Consider the following 17133-nt stretch of genomic DNA (forward strand, 5'->3'; position numbering starts at 1 on the left):
TCTGGCGACCGACCGATGGCGGTATAACCATCAACATAATAGGCGTAGCTAAATACCACAGGCCGGTGACGGGCAGCAGCGTCACCGGTGCGAGAAGCTACGCCCTGCGATCGCCAACCCGCCTGCCCAGCGTGGCGATTATGGGCACAACCTCCACATACAGCACACACGCAAGCCACGGCCCCCAGTTCCCGGCAGCCCCGCTATTCCTCGTCATGGTGGCGACGATGGTAACGGCGGGACGGGGGGTGCTAAGAATCACCGGGCTACGGGAGGCCACCACAACCGACTGACCCTTGCGACGTACAACGGACGCACGCTACGGCTTGACTCGCATCTAGCGCAACTTGAGGTAGAACTTGGGAAAATTAGGTGGCACATATTAGGGCTATGTGAAGTCCGTAGAGAGGGAGAGGACACCGTAACCCTCGAATCAGGCCACCTAATGTACTTCCGAGAGGGTGACCAACAATCCCAAGGTGGCGTTGGGTTTCTGGTAAATAAGTCCCTAGTTGACAACGTGGTGGAAATCTCCAGTGTGTCGAACAGGGTAGCGTACCTCATTATAAAGCTCACCGAGAGGTACAGCCTCAAGGTGGTGCAAGCGTACGCACCGACCTCGACACACTCGGACGATGAAGTGGAAGAATTATTCGATGACATATCGAGGGCCCTCCACTTCACCACGAAAACCCACTACAACGTTGTCATGGGGGACTTCAACGCTAAAGTGGGAGTACAGAACTGCAGCGAATCGGTAGTAGGACCCCATGGACTTGGAAGCAGGAATCATAGGGGGCAAATGCTTGTCAACTTCCTTGAACGGGAGGGGCTCTTCTTGATGAACTCCTTCTTCAAGAAGCAGCCGCAAAGGAAGTGGACGTGGCAAAGCCCCGACACTATGACGAAAAACGAGATCGACTTCATAATGACGGACAAGAGGCATATATTCAGAGACGTCTCAGTGATTAACAGGTTCAATACCGGTAGTGATCACCGACTCCTCCGAGGCTCTCTGAATATCAATTTTAAGGCCGAGCGCGCCCGTCTGATGAAGTCCACGCTCCGACCAAAGCTGCTCCAAACCATTGCGGGATCTGAAACATTCCAGTCAATCCTGGAGAACCGATTCGCTGCCGTGGAAACCACAACGGACGTAAACCAGAACCTCGAAAATGTAGTTCGAATTCTCAGGGAAGAAGGCACGAGATATTGTGGCATGCAGCGTAAGGGCAGGAAGTCGAACCTTTCGGAAGAGACTTTGGGGCTCATGAAGAAACGACGTGAAAACCCACCTGTCACTTCGTCAGAGAAACGGCAATTAAACCAAGAGATCAGCAGGCGCGTACGACACGACCTCCGGTGCTCCAATACTCTTGCAATAAAAAGAGCTATTGAGCAGAATCGGGGGTCTAAGGTGTTCGTACAATCTCTTGGAAGGAGCCACCTGACGAAGTTGACCACAGCAAGTGGAGAAGTCGTTTCTTCTAAGCCGGCAGTACTTTCGGAAGTAGAGGACTTCTACGGCCGGTTATACGCATCGCATGCATCTCGACCTGATCCCGAAAATGAGGATCCTAGAGCTACATTAACACGCCATTTCTCCGAAGACCTGCCTGAAGTCAGTATTGGCGAAATCGAGACTGCTCTTAGACAGCTTAAAAATGGAAAAGCCCCTGGAGAGGACGGCGTTACCACAGAGCTATTAAAAGCGGGAGGTAAACCGGTACTTAGGGAACTTCAGACGCTTTTTAACTCTGTCCTCTTCGAAGGGAGAACTCCGGAGGCGTGGAGTAGGAGTGTGGTCGTCCTGTTCTTCAAAAAGGGAGACAAAACCCTGCTGAAAAACTATCGTCCCATATCCCTACTGAGCCATGTCTATAAGCTGTTTTCAAGAGTGATCACGAACCGTCTTGCGCGAAGATTCGACGAATTCCAACCCCCGGAGCAGGCCGGGTTTCGGACCGGATACGGCACCATAGACCACATCCATACAGTGCGGCAGATTATACAGAAGTCCCATGAGTATAATCGGCCCCTGTGTCTTGCATTCGTGGACTATGAGAAGGCCTTTGACTCGGTTGAAATCTGGGCTGTTCTGGAGTCCCTGCAGCGTTGCCAAGTTGATTGGCGATACATCCAAGTGATGAGATGTCTCTACGAAGCTGCCACCATGTCCGTCCGAGTACAGAATCAGCAAACAAATCCCATACCATTGCATCGAGGAGTGAGACAAGGGGACGTTATTTCCCCCAAATTGTTCACTAATGCAATGGAGGATATGTTCAAGACGCTGAACTGGAAAGGACGTGGCATTAACATCAATGGCGAATACATCTCTCACTTGAGATTCGCAGACGACATCGTCATCGTGGCAGAAACGCTGCAGGACCTACAACAAATGCTGAACGAGCTGGCTGATTCTTCTATGCGTATCGGCCTACGGATGAACTTGGATAAAACCAAGGTCATGTTCAATGAACATGTTCTACCGGAACCGACTACGATACACGGTACCGTTCTCGAAGTTGTTCAAAAATATGTCTACCTCGGGCAGACTCTGCGATTAGGTAGAAACAACCTTGAGGACGAGGTGAATAGAAGAATTCAGCTGGGTTGGACAGCGTTTGGGAAGTTACGTCGAATCCTAACATCGTCGATCCCACAGTGCCTTAAGACGAAAGTCTTCAATCAGTGCGTCCTACCCGTCATGACATACGGAGCCGAAACGTGGACACTCACGACAAGGCTGGTCCACCAACTTAAAGTCACTCAGCGTGCTATGGAAAGGGCTATGCTCGGCGTTTCTTTGAGGGATCGCATCAGAAATGAGGTGATCCGTCAAAGAACCAAAGTCATCGACATAGCCCACCGGATTAGTAAGCTGAAGTGGCAGTGGGCTGGTCATATTTGTCGTAGAACCGACAACCGTTGGGGAAAACGTGTTCTAGAGTGGAGACCGCGTCTCGGCAAACGTAGTGTAGGACGTCCTCAGGCACGGTGGAGTGACGATATACGCAAGGCGGCAGGCAGGAGCTGGATGCGAGTAGCCGGAGAAAGACCACAGTGGCGTGCACTGGGAGAGGCCTATGTCCAACAGTGGACAAAAATAGGCTGTTGATGATGTGTATTATACATGATATTTACGAGTTAATTGTTCCCTTTGAGTATTATATGACATTATGTCATATCTTTGTAATATTTCTGCATCACAATGGCTATTTCGCCATTTGCTTCATAAAGTATAATATATATAATGTGGTTAAGAGTTGCATCTAATTTTATATTAGTTTTATATGTAAACTTTAGTCTACTGTACAGCCTCTTTAGGAACTGATCAGAGAGTTGTCCAAATAGATCTTAGACTGTCCATCAGCATTTTTATAGATTGATAATTTTAAAAGTTATTTTATCACAATCTAAATATTTTTATTTTGGTCTGGCTCTTGTGCATCTTTATACTAAAAATAAGTCATTTATTTTTCTTACAATTATATTATGCTTAAATACCACACAGAGACATCAAATCAAATCAAAATATATTTATTGTTCTTATATCAAAATTATAATATATTGTAATTATACTGTTTTAAGTAACAGCTTGTAAATTTCCCACTGCTTGGCTAAGGCCTTTGAGAAAAAGGTTTGGAGCTTATTATACTACGCTGCTCCAATGCTGATTAGTACATACACATGTGGCAGAATTTCGTTGATATTTTTCACATGCAGGTTTCCTCATGTTTTCCTTAAGGTAAACCCAAATTAAGCACATGACAATTAAGCAGTGCTTACCTGTGAATGAACCCGCAATCATCGGTTACGATGCACGCGTTCTAACCACTGGACCATCTCGGTCAGAAACAGATAAATATAAAGCTTTTTCTAAACATACTCGAAACAAGGCATTAATATATAAATTAGCAGTGAAGACTATATAAATAATTATTTAAGTTGTAAGGTTTTTGAACTATTTAAGGTAGGTATCTATAGGTAAGAGACTTCCTACTTTATGTCAAATACTACAGAGTTCATTTTTGCTTTTAATTATGATCATAATGGATCATGAATACATAAGTTGTACAAATTATTTTCCAAACTCACTTGAAATTATATGTGTCTTCTTAATTATTAAAACTCAACTAATCGCATATTTATTATAATATATACATATAGAGATTATTGTGTGCTTTATATTAGTCTTATTTAAAGAAATCCTCATACAACATACGTACATAGTTTTAGTTATTTATTTAAGACGACCATGTTTTTAGTTACTTTACAAAAAACAATAAAAAATAAACCATAAAAAATATTTACATATACATTACTTTATACAAAAAATATAATCTACATAAATCGCTAGAGGGGTTTGTTAATATACTTTGAACTATTAGGTCCTAATAATTCAAAGTCGGTTTAAAATCAAATCATCACAAAATACAATATAGCGATGTTTAAAATAGTATTGGATTTTAAAAATATTCCTATACTTATTATCATGAAAATCCGAATCCGTTCAATACGTTGTACGTAGTAGTACACGCGCAAGCAATACAAACAGCAGACAGACATGCGTTCATTCGCTTATTATATGTCGATAATACGTCGACAACCAACGCAAAAAGTCACCAATCCCTTTCCATACACGATGTCGAGAGAGATAAAGAAATGAATTATACCTCAATATCATAATTTAATTAATTAATTTTCTATTTAATAATATCTTCCTGTAAGTTTGAATCACAAGGTCGCTACTGACGTCAACACAGACGTTTTGTTTGCGTGTGGTTGTGTGTAGCATTTATGTCAATTTCATTTTGGGTAAACACGGCCACACCTTCTCAAGTACATTAACTAATTGCACGACTATTATATTTAACAAAAGTTCACTTCATCTATCACTGAAAATGTATCATCTCGTTTTGTTTCGTTCGTTTATTCATAGCCTTTGTAACCTTTTAAGATGAAAAATCAAATGCGATTGAACACTGGGTACTAAGCATGCTTCAAGTAGGTAGTAAAACGATTCTTTTGTTGCGCATTAGTATTTAATGTACCTTACCGCGGATAACGTGTGGCAAAATTCATTATACGTACAGTAAGTAACACATTACATTTTAATGGTTAATCAACATGAGAATTCTAAATACCTTAATACAACGTCATACTGAATTCTTTTAGTATTCGGTAAATCCCATAATCGCCGGGAAAGTCCGGTAAAAAAAAGGAGGAGGAAAAGGTCACAAATTGTTTTTTAATAGCGGTAGGTATAATGTTCGATTACATTCTTGTAGAGATTGAAATATTCATATACAACCCTAGTCATTCATACATAATATATTAAAAATGATCCAGTACGATGCGTATCAGACAGATATTTACGCCGATAGCTTCAAACAATAATAAACATTTTATAAACAGATATAACACGTTGATTATTTTGTTAAAATAGTAAAGAAAGATACTGATCTTTCGTTATAATTTTAACAGTACGACAATGCCTTCTTAAATGCATACATAACAGTCAAAGTCGTAAACTTTCTTTGAGCCGTAGTCGCGTACAAAATGATACAAATTTATACTTAGTAATAAATAGAAATAGTAACTTGAAATAAAATTATATTTACGTAACATATATCATTAAATATGTAAAGTAGTAAAGTATTAATAAAAAATGAATACGTACTGCATATAAATTATACACGATAAAACTTTATCATAAAAATTATGTTTTATGACTAAATACAAGTGAATGGCTATTATATTTTCAGTTCTCAGTAGCAACTACTAACGTCATTGGAAGATCCAGTTTTGCTTTTATACGTTACAATACATACGTGATCATGTGTTCTGGATTTAGACTGACATTTCATAATGTGCCAATTTTAAATAGATAATAATTCAATATTACAAAATCATAAGTATATAGATGGATCGAATTTGGATAAACAATTTTTCGTTAATTCTAATCTTGATTTGTATAAATATTTATATAAAGTAAAGTAAAATAAGAGACTTAATATCCCAGCGCTGGGAAAAGGCTTATTAATCGTATATTGAATACTTTATTGTACAATTGTACATCACAAACATAGTATACAGAAAACTAAGGATGAAACTCAAAAAACATGATAGAAATAATACAAAAAATATATAAAAAAATATTTGATGAGTTGTACAACGGGCGGTCTTATCCATCTCTTTACCCAAGGCTTCCTTTCTTTACTGCGGGAATGTAACTGTAATTAAAACCCGACACCAATCTAACATCAAAAAATAAACAATTAAACATTAATTATTTATAACGACTTTACCGAAATTCTTTCCGTCTACGAATAGACAGCACACATAAACAAATCAAGGAGCTATCTCGATTTTTCATTCACTGCTTCCGCTCACCTTATTTTTTTTGGCACGTGCTATTAATGTAATTGGTCCCCAATAGACATCCAATGAACCACCAACATTGGGAACTAAAATATTACGTTCCTTGTGCCAGTAGTCACACTGGTTCACTGACCTTTTAAACTGGATTACAACAATACAAAAGTACCTAACTACTAGCACTATTAATTAGCAATCATTATCATTACATCGTATAAAACAAAGTCCCTAGTCCCTAGTCTGTCACTATGTATGAGCAGATCTTTAAAATTACACAAGGGATTTTATTGCGATTTTTTTCAATATATAGAGTGATTCGAGAAAAAGGTTTTTTTTTTATATTATACAAGATTATACATAGACCCAATAAAGTAAAGAAATATTAATAATTTTAGAAGTTTCTAATGTGATATCGTAAATAAAAAAAACTGTAGTATTAATTAAGTATCGGCACTGCATGCGTAGCCGGCGCGGGTCGCTTGTTTTATTATAGATTAACAACCTGAAATGCTCCCATCGAAAGTCAATACTATTATAAAATTCAGACCCGTGTGGAATCATTTTTAATGGAAATAATTGGTCAATACATTCTTTATTTTAGCCGGATATTCAATCATATATAGAGTACATCGAATATCGATAGTAAAACGAGCTTTCGGAACACCTATTAGGATTATCGATAAATACATTTAAAATTTTCTTTTTCATTCACCCAATACAAAAAAAAACAAATTTAAAACCCTTTACAATTCACTAATTATAGGAACTCAGGAAAAAAACAAGAAAACTGTTATGAAAAGTGAATATAATGAAAATCTAAACAGGTTCAGTCCATAATTACAGGTCAGATGAAATTAGTTAGCTGGCGAGACCGAAGAACAAACGTAAACACATTAACACGCGCTCGTGAAAACAAACATTATTTAAAAAACAAACCGTGCTATAAGCTCATCGAGATAAGTTTCACTCGTATAAAATATAAGTACTATTTCAGCTTTATTAAAAACATAGTATAACACATTTCTTATTCCGAATCTAATGACAAAGAGGAGAAAAATCATAAGAGGAAAAAAGCAGAATAAACAGCATCAAGTCGAGAGCTTGATTAATCTGTGATATTCAATATGGATTTGAAAAAAAAATGGCGTTTTGAATGACGAACCTTAACGGAATTTTGAAAGTAAAAGTAAAGTGAAAATAAGTAGTAAAGTATTGTGTTATAAATAAAGATATATTAATTATAAATTCTTAATAGTGCACAATATACTTTTACGGATATTACTTACATATTATTAATTCGAATATTGTATTTAATGAGGCAGCTTTCTGTTTTTATGGTTTGGTAACTAAAAATAACAATTCCGTTTAATAATATCAAGTACTGGCAATATTATTATTTAGTCTGTAACGATAGCAGGCCAACTGTTTTGCGTGATTCTATTTATAGATTTTCAATATAAGTATAATTCCATTGAATATTTCTTTATTTTACCTCAAGGTCAACTGAACCACAAAGAGGGCTATACATGGAGTATCCCCACGATATCAAATCGTATATGATGAATCTGTAGATGAACCAAAGTAACAGATATAGCCTGAGCGATCAACAGAAATAACATTTCGCTCATAGAACCCCTAGTGGGAGTGGTTAGAATATTATTATATGGTGTCAGTAAATTTGGACATTAAAAAAAAATCTTCATAAGATTTAACACACAACATTCAATTCGTATATTGCTAATGATTGAAATTGACAAATCTGCGAGCTGTTATTTACTGACATATAATGTTGATAATAACGTTAACGCATAGTTTTTGATAACGTATGCTTAAAAACTAATCAAAATAAAATGTAAAGTAAAGGCCTATCAATGTCCCAATCTTGAACAAAATCTTGGAGCTTATTCAGACAGCTCCAATACAAGCTGGTTACATGTCTGGCAATCTTTATGCGGAAGTGAGAAATATAAATCACGTTTAAAATCTTTCGAATATAAAATTTACACCTACATAAAATAATATATTAAGAAACCACTTCCTACTATTCTAAAAACGTATTCATAATACTGTTAATTATTAAACGTGCATTCATTGATTAATTTTTAATTACATTTTGGTTTCTTCCATGACTTTAGAATATTAGTTGAAAATTTATCAAATACAAGATGACAATGTTAATTAGGTTTATATGCCTCCTAATATTTAGAGCATTTATGTAAATGACGTAAAATGAAATTCATTAATTACTATTGTATTATAAAAGAATTTATTTATCTTGCTTATTGAATAATTGAGGATTCTAATTTTGAAATTTCTTAAATTAAAATACAGCTACTTTTTAACTTAACATATACTTCATACGTTTATTTAGCATTATAACATTAATTAGCTAATATTAACACCCAAAAGAAGAAATGGTAAATGGTAAACTTATGGTTGAGTTGAGAAAAATGTTGTTTCAAACCTCTAAACTATTACCCGGGTCCATATCGTGCTATATAGAGAGGAGGAATATTTGGAGGCAAATTCCTTTTTTGAAATATTTTACGTGTACTTATAACTAATCTTTAATTACAATGTAAAAATATTGATACAGCTTTGGGTTTGTACGTTTTTATTTTCAAGTAATTCAGTTTATTCAATGGTAAATATAAAAGAATGCTCGAAAAAGAGAAGACAAAATAAAGATTTTTAATAAATTATATTCCAAACAATATTTATTTTTTAAGAACTTACATTGAATCCGTCTGTTTCCAATATGTCGACAAAATTTTCTGTTTTGTCTCAATTTGAAATTTAGACTATGTTCGCTTTATGAATGAAAATTTAAAACTTCACAATTGAGTTAATGGCGACTTTATTGTATTCAAAAACGTTTTACTTAATAGCATATTTATATATACATAGTATATCTATATTTGTATATTAAGCAACATTAAGATTGCTTTCTTAATATTTCATTGTCATTACTAATCTTAACGCAAACAACCGAGTAATCTCCGTCACGTTTAGATGTATACATTTTTCACTTTATTTTGAAACACTGCATTGTTCATAAAAAGTAGATCATTTATCTCATATTTTCTTTTACAATGCGACCTATAAACCGATATAGAAAGTATGTTTGCAATTTACATCAAGTTTTTATCGTTTCTATCTTCAATATTATCAACATTAACAATAAGGAAAAAAATATATTTATTCCAAATAAAATGTCGACTTTAATTTACTGCTCAATAATATTCTACTTTTAACTACTTTAATGTCCTTTCAGCACGTGTCGTGTTTTCCCTCTAGAACCTTTACTGTAACAATACCTTTAAATTAAGTGTATATATATATATATATATATATATATATATATATATATATATATACATTATATATATATATATATATATATATATATTTAAATGGTTTAATAAAATATATATATATATATATATATATATATATATATTTTATTAAACCATTTAAACCATTTATTTTGCTACACACATACATTAAATAGATTATACAGAAGAAAATAATTAAATTTAAAGAATACAGTGTAGTAAGGGGTTCATCTCAGTATAAGCTGTGCTAATGCACAGCACTGATTTTCAGATGGCCCCTGACTATTGGGTAAACATACACAAATGCGCGCATACGAAAATAAATTTAAAAATTTTAAAGGTTCTAGAGCTCTGGGCAAGGTTCGATGCGACCACGGCTATATTCTGGACATTACTAAGCAAGTCAACTAACGAAATAAATGAGCTACTTTTATTTAAAATTGTCTTTTTCGTACTTTATATGAAAAATGAAATGGAAACCTGATTCCCTAAGCTAGGAAAGTGTGTTAGCCTTCCTAAACAGTGTTTCATTACAATGACACAATGCGAGGGAACTTATTTTTACACGATTTTGTGCGTACGTGCGTTCGTGCGTGCGCGCGGTTGTTCTGGAACGTAAATTAAATATTCAAATGTTGTTGTGGATTAGGTATGTGTTAATGATTTTTGTCTGCATACATTTAGTCCAATTTGTTTCATTTTCATTTTTGACTATTTTATAGATCTTACATAGAGTCATTATAAGAAGGGCTTAAGTAATGAAATTGTCAACTAGAGATATTTGTTTTGATTTTCGTCAAAGCAATAAATTACACAATTTTTTACATGAATGTCGAAATCGTTAATTATATTTAATCAATCATGTTAAATTTTAAAGAACTAACACTCAATTTGTAAACTAATGTAAAATAGTCTAATTTAACCTTCTTATAATTGCCTAATTAACTAGCAAATGTATATGATTTAAAAATTGTAAATTATTATTCTTTTGACTTTTGACGACTACACATTAATTTTTAAAGCAATGCATTAGACTGAGAAAAAAGGGATTATTATTTCTTTAAACTATAACTATTATTTAATATGAAATATATCAACGACTAATATATTTACCGATTATACGTATGTTAATAATTTTTTTTCGCAAACAGGGCTCCAGTCCTGAATGTTGCGCCGATAGCAGCGGCCTGAAAAGTAACAATACCGCAGGAGTGCCGTTACCGCCGCCCGGACCACGGTACAAGCTGGCGACGGAAGGAGCGCTCAGGGTCTGCTGTTTCCAGCACACTAGAACTGTTGTAGACAAGATACTGGGTGCTAAATTTTTCAGAAGATGGGAAACCCATATTCTCTCACTCCTAGAAGATCACGTTGTGTCGAAAACTGTAAGTAAATTGAGAAAGTATTCGTTTAGCTTTTCTGAATGAACCAAACAATATCCTCACGTGTTTCTAAATATAGCCTTTCGCATATTTCGTCCGTCAAAAACAGCAGCCCGTTTTTTTATTATGGATAATGAAATGAGACGTTCGAAGAATAAATAACTTATCACCTGGAATTTAATATTTAAATAACTTCTGATATGTATGTATGCATATGTCCCAGCTGTATCAATTTAAACAAACGTCAATCTATCGCATTATTCATCGTTGCGTGTTTTTTTTTTTCGAGTTAAATACATTTAATTTAGATGTTTTCGGTTCATAGTTTCGAAACACTATGTGTAACGTTGAATGTTATGTTAAATTCTCAAGGAATTTATTTGTATGCAGCCTTGAATAAATCTCGTCAATTACTAGAAGCACTTTATTAACTCTTATCTGCAAGTAGAGCTGAGCAGTGAGTACCTACAGCTCGGCTCAATTGCAGTTACGGCACTTGGCGTATTTGTTTTCATTGTAACATTTTAAAGTTATTGCCGTGAAAATCTAAATTTATGTTAAAATTATTATTAGGTACATGTATGTTGTGAATGACGTTTGATATTTAAATTAAACAATTGTTTTTTTATCGTGAATTCAATGAGGTCAACGAGCAGATAACGAAACGCTCGTGCGTCGTCGTGTCCTATGGGCAATGTCTAGTTTAAATACAAATTGCTTGATCGTATGCGATGTAATATACAGCTGTGTACAGTTCTATTGATTATATTATGTACAGCATATCAATCACTGCCAAATGCGATAACATTTGCAGACATAACATAAATTAAATAAATAATTATTTATTTATATATTTCTAAGCTTGTGTTGGTATATTTTTACCAGTCGGCCCTGGCTTTAATTTTCCATTTAGTATTCGAGTTGTAAAATGACCATAGAAATCCATTATTTTTTTTAAATAAGGCTGTGTATGTATAAAATATACATATATATGTATAATATATCTAAAGTATCCAAGTAAAGGTGGTCAATTTGCCTGTCCGCCTATTATATAATTAGAAACATATATATTCGATAGCTTTTTTATTTATGATTGTCTTTGTGTTCTTTTAACTCTACCCAACGTCACACTGTATATCAGATCCTTGACATCGATATGAAATGTTTATTAATAAGAAATTATATTTTTTTAATATTTTAGATAATATAGTCGAATAAATTATTACAAAAGTCATGGTTCGGTAGAAATAATCAGTTGAAGGTGAACTACGTAGACAGGGTATTAAAGGCCAACCGCGCTGATCAGAATGCCGGCCAACGAAAGTCCACCGAATATGATGAGCATGAGTCTGACGTCATGGACAACCTCGTGTCTTGGGCCCGCGCCCCGGCGGCCGTTGCTCTGCAACGTCAGACAAATAACGTACCCGCGACCTCGCCTGCCCCAATACTCATTATTGAGGCGCCCTATTTCACGACTCGCATTCAAAATCTTTGTATACATATAGATGACGTAATTATTATTATTATAGTAACTAATTCCGATGTGTGAATACATCTTTGTATTGGATTTATAAATTGATTACTCATTCATCATCATCTTTTTGTTAATCTTCATTCGTACAATAATGAATGGGCAACGATCGTTTAAATAGGTTGACTGATGGCCTCAATGAATATAGACGGACGGTTTAGCTATATTACATTATTGATACAGACGGATAAATATAAACATGATTCTTCGATGATTCGCATTGCATTTGCAAATTCAATTTAAATCAAATTTATCTGGTGGTCGGGTACGCAAAGGCTTGAATAATAATCAAACTACGAGGAAGTCGAGATCAATTTTGATTTTACTTAACAAATAATGGCATTTTTTTATTTCATACTAAACTAGTTTGATTAGTTTTCTGTTTGGACTTGAATCAGAATCAAAGATGAAAACAAATATTATGCAATCCTTATCTAGACACGCGCAGTCACGCGCACGCGCGTGCATGTCAAGTTCAAAATGTTTTTATCATTTCCGAAACGCCAAAACTTTGACGATAACACTGTTTGTTGCATTTATTTTAATAAAGTGCAAAATAAATAGAGGTCACGTAAAATTTTCTCCATTTTATGAATTTCGTTACTATTATGGATTTATAAATCATTATGGCGACCGCTCGACCAACATCGTACAAGAAAATTTGGCGATATAAGACAGAGTAAGACATATTAAAAGCGCAGGACTATTCCTTCATATTTCATGATCCAATGAGGCAGCAAATCGTAGACTACCGACAAGAGGTCGGGTCAAAGGGATTGTAAGCACTGCCAGTTTTCAAACTCCGCGCTAAAACTCAGTATTTCTTAAGAAACATTTTGTAACGCCCCACTAAATACTAGCAGTATAAATTCGTCTTGAAAAGTTCTAAGTATATAATATTATTATATGAGTAACTGATTTGTAGTTTCACTGCCTTTCAAGCTTAAATTTAATTTGTAATTTCTACGAAACAATATTTATTAAAATATCTAAATAACTATGTGACATACAGCACCTTCTTAATTCGGGCCGAAAGGAGAAAAATTACACGGGAATTGCTCATGGAGTATAAGTGAGCACTAAAAGACAATTAATTTTACCATCAAGGAGGTTAAATGAATCCTCCATATCATTGCTGCCAATTCGTCGCCAGAAAACGGCGGTTTCTTACGTATTGTAAGGAAAAGTCCAATTGCAGTGTTCTGATGGGAAATTCCATATCGGACTAGTTTAATTAAAGAGATTAATGACATTTGGTTCGAAAAAAAATATGACCTTTGCAATATAAATATGACGTAAACATTTTTTGTCTTATAAACTTTATTTAAATTAATTTGTGTTATAATTATCTTTTAGCCTTCGGGATTGCTCGAACGTCCCCTATCCTATAGCTGCATGCAAGAGGTTTACTGTATTTCCCGATGGGATCCAGCTAGGAAATACTGCCTACGGATCGTAATGCCTCATGGTTCACTTCTATTACAGGCAAGTAAAGTTTCTTATAAATCTATATCTAAATATGCTAATAATTAGATTTTTTTTTTGTTTGATTTTTGTGTTACCAATAAAAAATTACTTAAAGTTAATTCATGGTGAATTTTCTCATAATTATGATCGAATTTCGATCGATGAACGAATGTGTTGATAAAATATATAAGTATGTTTATTTATTTTTCCAACCAATAAATAATAAGAATATATTTTTAGGCAAATGACGCTTATACACGGGACCAATGGTACTACTCAATTGTGTGGCGAGTAAGTAAAAAATATATGAAATGTCTTATTCATTTAATGTGCATACATATATCTTATTTAAATATTTTTATTTGCAGAGAAACATGATAAGATATCGCAATTTCTTAACAAAATCTGTCAGGAAAGAAGTAGTGTTGAAAGAGCTTAAGGTTAGTGTTAGCAATTAAAGCCTATTCAAACATAACAGTCTGTGTACAAGGTTACTTTATTATTTTAATTGCATTCACTCGTTTATTATTATATGTTTTATTATATAAAAATTATATGCTAAAATGAGCCTACACTTTCAAGTATAACAAGTAAAATTAGTTTAATAAATGCAAAATCTACAATTATAGGTTAAGTAAACCTATAATAGTAGATTTTGCATATACACGCTACACATCAGAGGTACAAGTCAAATCAAATTAAAAGCCTTTTTTCAATAAAGAAATTAGTAAGTTAGCACTAAAGAGGAAGGAAGAGAAAAGGATATCTGAAAAGGATATCAAAAATAATAATTAATTTTAAAATATATTGGCTTGATCATTAATTAACGAACTGTAGAGCTCATATGTTGTGTATTTGCATTTAAATACTGTACTGATCAGTAGAATTAACAGACTATCTTATATAATTTCCTCGAACACTGAGATTGTTAAGCGGGAAAGTCCAGTTCGAGAACATTTGACCTTCCTAACTTATTCTTATTAGTTGATAATAGATAAGTTCGTAATAGACTTTACACTTATGCAAAGCAAAGGAAATCTCCATTTGCGCATGAGTTCGTAATTATACAAAAACATACAAATAAAGCATTCGCATCGCACAGCTAATAACTAAAAGCAATATAATTATAAGAAATGAATGTTATTGCATTTATATAGCATGTTTATTTTTTTAGAACATGGTGGATTTTGTGATGACAACTCCTCTGCAAGACGAGAGCGTAACGCGTGCACCTCTACAAATTCTTACTGACTTACTGTCAGAGGTGAGTTTAATAAAATCAACATAATAGTTTGATCTCTTTTTACCATTTCGGTATCGACATTACAATATAGTCTTATTAATAATACTTACATTTTTCTGATAGTGGCGTATACATGTGTGGCTGTAAATAATTATATAATAATATAAACATTAATTATTTAACGGATATTATTATCTCAGATAGTAGACTAGGGATGCACGACGGTATTATCTGAATCGATTTTATCGATCGATATGCTTTTTAGTCGATCCTCGGATCGAATCGTGTGCTTTTAAACGATGTCCTAAATATAGATTCAAAATTAGCATTATGTAGTTTTTTTATAATTTTACCCTTAATTAGATTCATACAATTAGGGCCACTAATGTTAAAATATGCTAAAGTAACACACAATATCACACTGCGAAAGATAAATAAAATACAGCAATGATTAATAGTATTGAGTACTTATTAAACTACCCGCATTGTAATTAATTTTTTGCTTAGTTACATAAACAAAGTTAAACTGTGTGGGTCGGCATTTGTCTGTATCTAACCTTGCTTCTTCGTGATAAACAACTATCAAATATGTTTATTGACTTTAAAAAAATTAATAGCACGAGATTTTTTACATTATGAATACGATCTGGATGATCCGATTCATACTTTTGAATCGATTTACGTTTTGAAATGAATCGTGTCCATAAATTGCTGGATTGTATACACAATTGAAAGGAATAGATCTTCATTAACTCGTCTTATATATGCATCCCTACAGCAGACTCTTCTCCGAGCCACTATCATATATATTATCTATCTCACAATTGTAAATATTTAATATTGGATAATAAACATTTGCACCACTCCGGTGCTAACTATTCCAAGCTTGTGCCACGTTTAGAAAGATGAATAAAATTGTAATAGATCGTAAATAATATTAAACCGACAATATGAATTGCATTGAGATGAAAAAATACCATTCGCCTTTATTTAAATCGATAATTACTTTACGTCAATGTATGCTTAATATTTTTTATCTAAGTATTTACGAGACGTGCGGATGTCTCGTATTTGTCCTTATAAAACTGCTTCCTACTTTTCTCTCTTGAAACATCTCTCATCCATTACTTCTGTTGTAAGCCGGCAGTCATTGGAGGGGCATTGACGTAGTTAACATATTTATCTACAGGCATCATTATCAACTCGTTAACAAATACGACTTTAATTAGTATAAGCGTTAACTACTGCAGTAATTGAGGAACAAATATACAAAATAATGTATGTCGTGACGTCAAACTACGCGATAAAATAATCATAAGCAAGGTTATGATAAAATTGTGCAAAATAAATATATGTTCGGCCTAAGATATAAATTATAGAATAAACAAAAACCATAAAACATGTTCTTTTGTGTATAACATGTTTCAGAAATAAGTAACAGTGGGTAAGATAAAACCTCCATAAAATTGTGATTTTATTATTTTGCGTAATGTAAAGAATGTGTGTAATTAATTTTAGAATAAGGATGGTCAAGATTGGGAAGAATGGGCGGAGAATGTAACCAGCGTCGCTGCGCCGTTGTTGGCGGAGCGCTGTGTGAACGGCGAGCTTTGCGCACTGCTAGCGCGGCTGTGTCGCCGGAGGCCGCGTTCGGCCCCGCTACCTGCGCTGGCACCGCCAGTCCGACGTGTGCTAACTAGGAATGTAGACTTCGGTAAAGCACCTACCGCTCGCCAATTCGTCAGAGATTACATAAGGTAACCTTCAACACCAACTTATCCATCTTAT

General features: G+C 34.3%; 1 protein-coding gene across 2 annotated transcripts in view; it reads left to right on the forward strand.

The window, feature by feature from the left end:
- LOC124544307 (C-Maf-inducing protein-like) overlaps positions 1-17133 on the forward strand; it is a 32620-nt gene that overhangs the window by 11096 nt on the left and 4391 nt on the right. For both annotated transcript variants that reach the window (XM_047122804.1, XM_047122812.1), the window contains exons 2-7: positions 10871-11104; positions 13992-14120; positions 14343-14393; positions 14471-14542; positions 15277-15366; positions 16864-17102. In XM_047122804.1, the coding sequence (XP_046978760.1) occupies positions 10871-11104; positions 13992-14120; positions 14343-14393; positions 14471-14542; positions 15277-15366; positions 16864-17102 (815 nt within the window). The remainder of the gene's footprint in view (positions 1-10870; positions 11105-13991; positions 14121-14342; positions 14394-14470; positions 14543-15276; positions 15367-16863; positions 17103-17133) is intronic.

This window comes from Vanessa cardui, chromosome 1, assembly GCF_905220365.1.
Source record: "Vanessa cardui chromosome 1, ilVanCard2.1, whole genome shotgun sequence".
NCBI classification, from domain to species: Eukaryota; Metazoa; Arthropoda; class Insecta; order Lepidoptera; family Nymphalidae; genus Vanessa; species Vanessa cardui.